General features: G+C 54.7%; 1 protein-coding gene across 3 annotated transcripts; it reads left to right on the top strand.

Annotated features, from left to right (window-relative positions):
* The first annotated feature begins 1,295 nt into the window (after window positions 1-1,295).
* Atxn7l2 (ataxin 7-like 2) lies at window positions 1,296-9,931 on the top strand. Of its 3 annotated transcripts, XM_013031839.1 has the most exons (12): window positions 1,458-1,473; window positions 2,186-2,478; window positions 3,401-3,466; window positions 3,836-3,940; window positions 4,367-4,577; window positions 4,868-5,154; window positions 5,681-5,763; window positions 6,150-6,394; window positions 7,214-7,412; window positions 7,573-7,694; window positions 8,150-8,939; window positions 9,751-9,896. In XM_013031839.1, exons 3-12 carry the CDS (start codon window positions 3,430-3,432, stop codon window positions 9,763-9,765), a joined length of 2,094 nt encoding a protein of 697 aa, XP_012887293.1. In that variant the 5' UTR covers window positions 1,458-1,473; window positions 2,186-2,478; window positions 3,401-3,429; the 3' UTR covers window positions 9,766-9,896. The 3 variants fall into 3 exon arrangements, with proteins under 3 accessions (XP_012887291.1, XP_012887292.1, XP_012887293.1); XM_013031837.1 differs by lacking the exon at window positions 2,186-2,478 and having other exon boundaries at window positions 1,296-1,473; window positions 9,751-9,892; XM_013031838.1 differs by lacking the exon at window positions 2,186-2,478 and having other exon boundaries at window positions 1,338-1,473; window positions 4,964-5,154; window positions 9,751-9,931.
* Window positions 9,932-10,303: the final 372 nt, after the last annotated feature.

The following is a 10,303-nucleotide window of genomic DNA, read 5'->3' as shown; positions in this document are numbered from 1 at the left end:
TGCACTTGGGCATAGTTTCACAGTCAATGTTACCAGGTTCCTGGACCTCATTTATGGGTCTTAGGTTAAGAATCTCTTCTCTCAGATATTATCTTCAAAGTATTTAAAATTTCCCTGAATGAAAAGAAGAAGTCTGAGATCTTAATGTCATAAAATTTGACTTTTGCTCTCAAATTTGGTTTCCTTTCAGCTAAATAAATGCGATATGGGGTAAGATTGTGAGGAGTTGAGGAGGGGAAATAAAAAGGATTACTATTTCTTGTCTGATCAAATGATGAAGAGGCAGAGACAGACTTTAGTCTTTTTTGGGGGGGTAGGAAGAAATGTTATCAGCTGAATAAAAAAAAAGAGGTAGGTGATTAAGGTGGTACATTCTGGGCCTTAGCAAGGAAAATGACAGATCTGATGAGAAATCTTCCTATAGCAAGTCTTTAGTACCAGCTCTTCCAGCGGCGAAAAATACTCATTAGAAAAGGAAGCCAAAATGATGGATGGAGTCAGGGTCTAGCCAGGGTTTGGGAAGAGACAGTGCAGGGTATCGATCGCACTTCTCAGGAGGATCAGCAGACCCGAGCAAACACCAGCAGCCTCGGGGCCACCCTAGTTCCGGCGCTGACTCTGAAGCCGAGAGCCTTCTGTCATCCTGACAGGTGATCCTGGTCAGCGCAGCCAGATCCTCCCAAACCCAGACAACGGCACTTGAGCCCTCTGTTCTGCATTAGGGCAGCGTGGGTTTCCCATAGAGGAAGGAAGGACTCAGGAACCTAGGCCCTCCCCCACTTCAACCCCCATGTCCTTCAGCACAGCCTAGACTCCCTCCCTTTGCCCTTCTGATTCACTGCGCCCACCTCCCTGCACCTACCCTATTCGATCTACAGGGGAGCAGAGTCGCTCCCTGGCCGCCAGCCGGGGAACTGGCGCCAGCCAGCTGGCAGACGCACGGCTTCAAGAGGGGCATCTTGGGCAGAGAGAGGTTTGGGGCTGGGGTGTGTGTGTGTGTGTGTGTGTGTGTGTGCGCGCGCGCCCGCGCGCGCGTGCGTGTGCACACTGGGGAGAGGGAACTGGTGCCACAAATAAATGTGTGCACAAAGGTTAGGAGTGGAGATCCTGGGGCTTTGGTCTCCCCCTTTTCCCCTGCAATTGTGCATTTCCGAAGGGCTCTCTCGGGAAGCTCGGTAGGCGACAGCACCCCCTTCCGAAACTACATTTCCCAGAAAGCTATGCGGAAGAAGGAGGTGGGGGCCAGCGACCTGAGCTGCGCTTGCGCACAGGGTGAGCTGGAAAGGTAGGGGAGAAGGAGGCGCGCGCGGCGGCGGCGCCGGGGCGGGCGCGCGTCCGCGGCGGTGATGGCGGTGCGTGAACGCGCGGCGGCAGCAATGGCCGCTCTGGAGCGGCGGGTGCCGAGTCTCGATGACTTCGCGGGACAGAGCTGGAGCTCGTGGGTGGAGCGGGCCGACCTGCCTGCGGCCGACGGTGAGTACAGCCACCTTAGAGTCCGAGGACCCCATCACTGCCTCCCCTCCCCCCCTCCCGGCCCCCACCAGCTGAGGGGAGCCGCCGACAGGAGCCGCCGTCCGGCTCCCCGGCCCCCCAAACAAAGGACCCGCCGGGTCCTAGTGCCCGCCCTCTCCGACACCTTTGCGCCGCCGGGTCCTAGCGCCGGCCCACCGCTTGCAGCCCACCCTGCCCACCTCTCCTCTGTCTGTCTCTCTCTCTCTGCCAGAGCCAGTACCGGCCCCACGTTTACTTGCCTTTATCTTTTCCCTTAAATGATGGTCTCCAGTTTCCGCCCCTCCTGCACCTGCTCGGGCTCTTCCTATCCGCAACAGTCCTCTCCACGTGTTTCCCACGCACCCCACTTCTCTGCCCCCCTCAGCACCCCCCTTGTGTCTTCGCCTTTTGCCCCCCCCCACCTCCAGCACCTTTTTAGCGTTTTCCTACCGGTTACGGTGCTCATGGAACTCTAGCCCCCTCCGCATGAGTTTTCCCATCCATCTCTCCATCCTCCTCCTTGCCTTTCCTCCTTCAGTCCATCCATCCATGCCTCCCACCCTCGTCCTTCCCCGGGCTTCTTGCCCTACCTCTTGGCTCTTTTCCCTGACCCCCCACTTTCTATAGGTCCCCGAGTGCCTTTGGTGAGTGGGCCTCCAGTCTCTTTTTCTCATCTTTGTCTCCTGGGTCCCAGGAAACAGCTGGCCTCATGGCCTTTGGGGGTGACAGCAGGCATCACACCCCTAAAGAAGTTTACAAGTGAGAAGAGATGGAGTAGGAGACCTCATGGAGCGGTCTCTAATGACACTTGTTCTTTGAGACATCTGACTTTCAGCTTGATTCTGTCCATCATTCCCCATAATTGCATTGAACAGACTTCAGAGTGGGAGCTGCCCCTTGTCTCTTGCCTGTCCAACTCACCATGCCTCATATCTGGATATTATATAAGATTGCCAATAATCATCTCACCTCAAAGGGGGCTAATCTGTGAGTGAGCATGTGAGAGCACATCTAAGTGGGAGCATAGGCCACTCTGGGACTGTCCTGTGCTGGGTGGGCACCATGGGGCCATTGTCAGGGTCTGGGTGAATTAAGAACCGGAAATGGAGTCAGACTGGTTCAGTGACTCAGAATTGATTTTTTTCCAAGGGACAGGGAGGAGGTGTGTGTTGGGGTGGGGGGGAGGGGGAGTAAGATAGGAGGATGGAGGAAGCTGCTTTGCATAGCTAAAATGTTTTTGTCATTCACCCAGAAACTGAAGTAGGAAAGCAACCCTTTGGCAGAGCCCCTCTAAGAAGGGGAGGGGGTTGCCTAGCTGACCAAGGAGACTTTGGAGATGTCAAAGGGCCCAAACCCAGCAGTTTCTCTGCTCTGTGACCATCCAGTCAGTGCAGGAGCTGAGAAAACTGAGTCTAACTTTGATAATGTTATGATATCTCAGGTAGACCTAAAGTAATTTATGAAGAGGGGGACATAGGACAGCAGCTTTTGGAGATGCTACAGAATAGCCAAAAAGACCTGTGGTAGAAATCTCAAGAAGTGATTCAGGGTCCTGCAGAAAAGGAAAAAAAAAAAAATCAGAACCATTTCCCTTTAAATGGGAAAGCTAATCCAGAAAAGGGATGATATTTACCTACATCACCCAACTAGTCAGCAGTTAGAGCCCTAAACTACACTAAGGAGTGGAGGGGTCCATAAGAAAGATGGCTGGATTCTTCTTAAATGAGACCAGTTCGTCTCAGAAGAGTGGGAGAAGGGTGGGCACTTGTGAATGAGCCACTGGGGATTCTGAGCACCAGGGGCTTGTCAGGGGGTGTGGGCTTCTTAGTGCTGAGCCGTGGCCCTTGTTCTACTAAGAGGTGGGGCTGTAGGAAGAGAGTGGACCTTCTGAGCTGTGTTTTTCCTCCAGGGGCTGAGCTGGAAGAGAGTAGCAAAAACATGAAGAAGTTGGATGCTATGACCCTCATTAAAGAAGGTGGGACTCAATGCACATAGGGCTGGGACCCAGGGCAAACAGGGCCACTTTCCCCTCTTCTACCAGGAGGTGGCTGTTGAAGCAATAGGGCTGAAGATCCTCATTTTGATAGGACTGAGTTAGCCCTGCCTGCTGTGACCTGTTGGTGGAGATCGTAATCATAGGTGATTGGCGCCCACTCATGTCAAAGCCCTGTATACTTCAGGCCTGGTTAGACTGAACTGTGGAGGCTGGGAATGTCCAGCAGAAAGCTTGACACATCAGTTGGGAGGTGAAGCACCTTCTGGGTGGTGGGGTGGTAGTGTTCTCTGATCTTACAGGGAAACCCTGTGCTCCAGCCCCAGTGATAAAGAGTTTCTGTCATTGCAGATATGTCCATATTTGGGCACTGCCCTGCCCATGATGACTTCTATTTGGTTGTGTGTAACCACTGCAGCCAGGTGGTGAAGCCTCAAGCTTTCCAGAAGCACTGTGGTGAGAGAAGCCCTAGGGAAGAAAGATGAAGGGTGAGGGGAGGGGGAATATGGAACTCTTAGGACAGCTAGGACTTCACATGGGTAATGGAGGGTGGTTCTAGGGATAGGAAAGTCCTGGGCGGGGGGGGGGGGGGGGGGGGGGGGGGGGGGGGGGGGGGGGGGGGGGGAGTTTCAGGATATTGTGGGGTTTGAAGTTATTGCGTGTACAAACTTCCAGCATCCAGGGGTGGTAAGAGATTCAGGAAGCTGGGTCTAGAATTTTGAGTCCTGAAGGCTCAATTTGGAAATGGAAGAAAGCAAATTCACAATCTTAGCTGTAGTAATGCAGATTCTTGTGATATGAGGCAGTGGGCTGGTTGGCGGTCAGGGAATGAGGTAGTTGATCCCATTCACCTCGATTATTCTCTCCACCTCCTGGTGACAGAAAGAAGACATGGGCCCCTCAGCAAGCTTTATGCCCGGGTCCCACCCCCACCTCCAGCCCCTGCCAGCTCTCAGAAATGCCACGTAGTCAATGGGCAGGGCCCAGCTTGTAGAGCCCCAGGTTCCGCCAAAACCTCCTCCAGGGAGAAGGGCCAGGGGTCCCGGAGCCGTGGCCATCAGCCTCCAGAGAAGACCCAGAAGGACAACCTCTGGTAAGTCTATACACTCCCCAAGACCGACCCTGACCCTGACCCAGGGAGAGGTTGACACAAATGGAGGCAGCCCTGGGTCAAGGGGGACTGCACACTGCAGAAGGCAGCAAACCCATCTGCAGCTCCTTTCCACAGACTCAAGGGCTCGTGAGTGCCTCTTTCCCCAGGTACCACACCCCTCCTGGAGCCCACCCAAGATCCAGGGCCAGGGAGGAGATAGCTCTAGGCCAGAGTTCAGCACCCAGACCCAGCCTCCCACACCCCAGCCCATACCCTCTCTCCACGTGTAGCCTTTTCGTGCCTGTGGTGAATCTGGAGAAGATGTCCAGTCTCCCGAAGCCCGATGGACATGGAATCAGGGTGGCCCCACCCTCTGCTTTCCTCAGCCAGCCAGGCGGCCTCCCCAAGGACTCCCCTGGAAAAGCCCCCATGGCTCTCCCTTCTAAAGAACCTCCTGGCAGAGAGAGCAGTGAGATAATCCCCAGTGAGGGTTCCAGCCACCGGGCCGAAAGCAGCCCCCCGGAGAAGGAGCCCAGTGGGACCAGGCTGCCCCCCAAAACCCACCGGAAGATGGCTCGTGAGTAGTCATGGTCCTGGGAGTCAGGAAGGTAGAGTGGGGGACTCCTTGGGCTGCTCTGTCCTTGGGCAAGAAGGGTTGGAGGTCAGGAATAGATGGGCCTGGCCATCCTAGCTTGCAGAGTACAGGAACTCTACAATCTACCTGCTCCCCGGAAGCTTCTGTAGCTCAGGTCTCCTGAGTTGGGCTGAGGGAGCTTCTGCCCAAGCAAGCACAATTACTCTTCCCCTCCTTGGACAATTGACTGTTAGCCCTTTCTCACGTCTCACAGCTGGTTTTTCTGGCATTCCAGATGCCTGCGGCTGCTTTTGCTTCTTTGGGCCTACAGTCTCTGGGAGGAATGCTGGGGCTGGGGACAGGGAAAGTCCATCCTCAAGAGAAGAGTTACTCTGGAAAGTGAGGCCCCAGAGGAACCTGTCTATCTTTGTCCTGATTCTTCCCAGGCCCTTCATAGGAAGAGGCCAGATCCTCCTATGAATCCATGAGAAGTAGCCTTCTGGTTCACTGAAACATCTTTACCCAACAGGGAAGGAGTGTGACCTCAACAGGCAGTGCGGAGTCATAAATCCAGAGACCAAAAAGATCTGTACACGCCTGCTGACCTGCAAGGTAGCCCCATTCCCACGGCATGGTGAGGGGGAACAGCGCAGACATGAGACGCGGGCGAGCAGAGGAATGTAGAAATAACTAAAGGCCCAGCTGAGGGGATGGGTTAGGTTCACACCAGGGAAGGGAAGAGGAGCCTATCCCCCCCACCTCACCCCAGTGGGCACAAGGTATGATCAGCAGGCAGGGAGTAGCTTTCAGACCCCCCCACCCCCATGCCAAAGGAGGGTGTTAGCCCTATGGGGGAGTAAAACAAAAGACACACAAACACACCCACAAACACACTCACACGTCCTCTCTTTCCACTTGCCCAGGCCAGAGCACACCGCTGCCCCTCACCCCTGCTCAGCTCACAACCCTTCCCACCCTTCCACTCTGCTGTATTCTAGATCCACTCGGTGCACCAGCGCCGAGAGGTCCAGGGCCGGTCCAAGGATTTTGACGTGCTAGTGGCAGAGCTGAAGGCCAATTCCCGCAAAGGGGAATGTCCCAAGGAGAAGAGCCCAGGGCGCAAGGAGGCGGCGCCCTCCCAGGAACCTCCCTCCTCAATCCAGGTTGTGGCAGCAGCAGCTGCACCTAGCAGCACCTTTTCTGCTCGTGCCAAGCAGACCTACCCATACTGTGCATTTCCCAGGTATGTCCAGATTATATCCCCCCCGCCACTTCACCTGGGTATATTCAGCCCCTAAGGTACCAGGGAACGTTGGAGACAGGCCCAGGGGATGTCCTGGAAAACGTGCTCACTGGGACCTGAGTGGGTGTGGGGCAGGGGAGTGTGATACCTGGACCTTGCCGTGGTTTGGAAGCAGGCGACTCTCCTATTCCTCCCCAAGCAGACCACAATATCCTAGCCTCTCTTGAGGTGTGCCAGATCCAATACAAACATTTTCCCAGCTACTTGTCACTGGGGAGCTGAAAGGGTCAGGGTCCTGGGTGAGGCAGTTGTACTGTGTATTCATTCGCTGGCCCCTTCGTGTGCAGAGGCTGCGCTGGATCCCGGGGAGAGCCTGCCTTGCTGAAGGAGACACACACGCATCTCTGCCTGTAACACCAGGGGCAGACACGAAACACAGGCTCAGCTCCCAGACAGGCTCACAGGAATATGTGATGCAAGAAGGGGGTTGAGAGAGTTGACGGGGCTGACCAGAGCTGGGTGCAGTTAAGCTCGGAAGATTTTCTGGAGGAGGCGAATCTGGAGCAGATTTTCCCCCCTGAGGAGGCAGGGCCTGGGAAGTGAAGGGGCTTGGGAGAGAACACCTTGGGAGCTATGGCCCTGGGCTCTGTCTCTTACTCTGTGAGCTCTGTCGTGCCCTCCCATCCTTTCCTCCTTCCTCTTCCTCTGATTGCCCAGCAGAGTGTTTGCCCTGGCTTTTTAAGCTTGGCGGGTTCAGGGACACCCCATCCCGATCCCATACCAGTCACATCATCCTTACATCCTCTTTGACCCTTCTAGGTCCCGGGCCTCTTCTGAGAGTGAATTGGATGAAGAAGGCCCCTATGGTGGTGATGGGGACCCAGGTCTGTTCCCTTTCCCCCTACCCCGGGGTGGGGCCCAGGCCTCCAGCGAGGAAAGTGAGGAGGAGGGGACATCAGAGGACCTTCACCTCCCTCCCGACTGCCATTATGCAACCCGGCCTCCACGCCCACAGGCGGTAAGGACCTGGCCAGGGTCCTGGGGTGGGGGGTGTGTGTGGTGGTGGGGGGGGGTCCCAGTCCTTCTAGGCCACAGTATGGGGAAGAGGTCAGATCTTATGTGCAGATGCTCTGTATACTGCAGGCCCCACCAACCACATTCTTCCCTTCTGCTTCCAGTTCTGCACCTTTGGGAGCCGGCTAGTGAGCCCAGGATGCTATGTGTTTAGCCGCCGGCTGGACCGGTTCTGCTCGGCACTCAGCTCTATGCTGGAGCGGCACCTCAGTTCACACATGTGGAAGTGAGTCTCTTGGGCCCAGAACTTCCTTTCTCAGACCTGGGTGTACATAGGCTTCAGAAGCTCCAATTCCTCACACATACCTACTGTGGTGTGCCTTGGCTAACTGGTCACTAGACCCCAGATGATAAGTGGCATAAGGGAGTGGGGACTTGGCACCCTAGAGAAGGACAGTGGGAGGTGTAGGGGCGAGTCTAGACAGTCATCTATCATTTTCAGTACTTGGGGTAATGTGGGATAAGGGATATCCACTGAAAATGAGGTTACTCCTACTCATTCTGTACTAGTTCATTCCTTCCTCTACCTGTGCCTTCCTCAGCCCTCAGTTCCAGTGTCTGCCAGCAGATGGCAGCAGCTGTGGCGTTCCACTGGCCATTTCCCAATGGGTAGAAGGACTGAGTGTTGGGAGGCTTTCTTGTTTGGTTGGCAGTCACAGTGGGACTCTCTTTTTGCTATAGGAAGATCCCACCAGCTGAACCTCCATCGCACCTTGTCAGTTCCTCCTTATCTGCTCCCCTGAGCCCACCCACTATGGGCAGCTGCCCCCGACTTCCAGGCCCACCCCCCAGACCTGCCTGCCCAGCCTCTACGCCTCCCATCAAGGACAGCCTGGTCCCTAGCTACCCTGCAGGCTCTCCTAGTGTAGCAGCTGCCTGCAGCCAGGCTGAGTGCATGGGCGGCACCCAGGCCATCACCTCACCTCTACCCGCCAACACACCATCTCCATCCTTCAGCAAGCTGCCACCTTCCAAGGCCAGCAAGTTGTCCAAAGGCAAGGATGGGGCAGAGGTGGAGGCTCCTTCTCGAAAGCGGAAGTTATCCCCAGGCCCTACCACTTTCAAACGGACTTGCATTCTGGAGCCCACTGGAAAAGGCAAACCCTCTGGCTGCCGGGGTCTGTCAGCCAAGACTAAAACAGCTCTGAGCATGGGGCTTAATGGGACAGTGGGGCCAAGGGTAAAGAGAACAGGGCCCCTGGACTGTCGGGGTTCCCCACATCCACCTCCCACACCGGTCAAGGCTCAGCTGGAGAACCGGGATGTCGTCAGTCACCCAGCCAAGGCCTTGCCGACCAACTGCCTCTCTGAGGAGGAAGTAGCCAAGAAGAGGAAAAATCTGGCCACTTACTGCCGGCCAGTGAAGGCCAAGCATTGTCAGGCTGGTGTCCCTGCTGATACAGCCTGCTCTATGCGCCGCAAGAAGCCAGGCCCAGCCCTGGCCTTTGAGGAGAAGTGCTCTACACTGAAGGTACCAGCCCAGCTCCCTGCGGTGCATAGGCAGAGAGGGGTCAGGAGGGCTGACTGTGAGAACACAGTAGGTACTTGACATGGAGAAAGTGCTAAGTAGAGGAATGAAAAATGGGGAAAGAGTCTTTGGGCTATCCTCTTTAGGAAACCATAGATTAGCTCTCAGCATGGTGACTCCAGTTTTTACCTGATTGGACCTTTTCCCCTTGCCCTTGTTTTGGACTTAATCAAAGGACCACTTCTTTCTGAATTGGCTATGGCCCTCACCCCAGGACCTAGAACTACTTCCAACATCCAACAGAAAGGAAGTTTGAGTCTCTGACCTGTAGCTCAACATACTGAGCAACTGATTCTGTTCCTGGGCATCGGGGCATTGAAGAGCAGATGGACAAGACAAGGCCCACTTAGGCATGGGTATACCCCTTACACATGTGCCCTGCTCCAGCTTCTCAGTAGGTTCAAGTGGCAGAGGTTTTCTAGTGAAACCTGCAGCCAGGTTTGTCTTTTCTGTTGGAGCCTGCTTTGAGCTATCCATATGATCTCTGCCAAGAGGGACTGCTGGGAGACGGGGCGGGGGTGGGGGGGTGGGGAATGTGCTCCCAGTCTAAACATGGGCCAGGTGCATGTGTGCCTTTACACGTTTTCTAGCTTCACTACATAGGCTGCCCCAGTTGGCATTCGTCTTCCCCTTGCTCAGTTTTATTTATCAGACCCACCACAGGAAATAAAGGTTTAGTCCTATAGTCTACATAGGTACTGAGTAGGATGACCCTCACCCTGACCCTGTCTCTTGTCTCTTTGTCTTCCTGCAGTCAAAAGCCCATTAACAAGAAAGTGCCTGTCCATTGCAACGGAGCCGCCAACACCTCCTCCCCTCCAGACCAGGCCCCAGGCTGCTGCCACTTTTTATAACTTTATATTATTTTTTTTAAGAAAAAAACTCTCTTTAAAATACCTCAAGACTGTCTCCTTGTTCTGTTGGTACTAAGAAAACACTGAAAAGGAAGAAAAACAATGTAGCAAAATGAGGGTCCTTAGTTTGCCTAATCTCACCCTTGGAAGCTGAGATGACAGGCAGTCTGGAGGGGGGTGGGGGGATGTTCTCTCCCCATAGGATGATGAGGCATGTGGCTGTGAATGGAAGCCTCCCCTAGAATGTTGACCCCCAAGATACTATTCTGGCCCCATTGAGAAGAGAAACTGGAGAGGGAAGAGGGAGCTGCACTCCTGACTTTGCAGTTGGGTCTTTGAGAGTTGGTTTCTGACCCTTTTCTGGTCTTCCAGCAATCGTGGGTTTCCATCCCTCTTTAGATCTTCTCAGCTTTTGTTTGTGCCCTTCCCACCTCTTACCAGCAACCTTCTTTT

The sequence above is a fragment of the Dipodomys ordii genome, unplaced genomic scaffold (assembly GCF_000151885.1).
Source record: "Dipodomys ordii isolate 6190 unplaced genomic scaffold, Dord_2.0 Scaffold146, whole genome shotgun sequence".
NCBI classification, from domain to species: domain Eukaryota; kingdom Metazoa; phylum Chordata; class Mammalia; order Rodentia; family Heteromyidae; genus Dipodomys; species Dipodomys ordii.
Note: the sequence above shows the minus strand (reverse complement) of the source record. Positions and strands in the feature narration are given on the sequence as shown.

Excerpts from the sequence above, each read along its gene's own strand:
- Atxn7l2 (XM_013031837.1), top strand. The coding sequence starts at position 1,347 with ATGGCGGTGCGTGAACGCGCGGCGGCAGCAATGGCCGCTCTGGAGCGG. Across the intron at positions 5,155-5,680 it reads AACCCACCGGAAGATGGCTC|GGAAGGAGTGTGACCTCAAC; the intron begins GTGAGTAGTCAT and ends TTTACCCAACAG. Across the intron at positions 6,395-7,213 it reads CCATACTGTGCATTTCCCAG|GTCCCGGGCCTCTTCTGAGA; the intron begins GTATGTCCAGAT and ends TGACCCTTCTAG.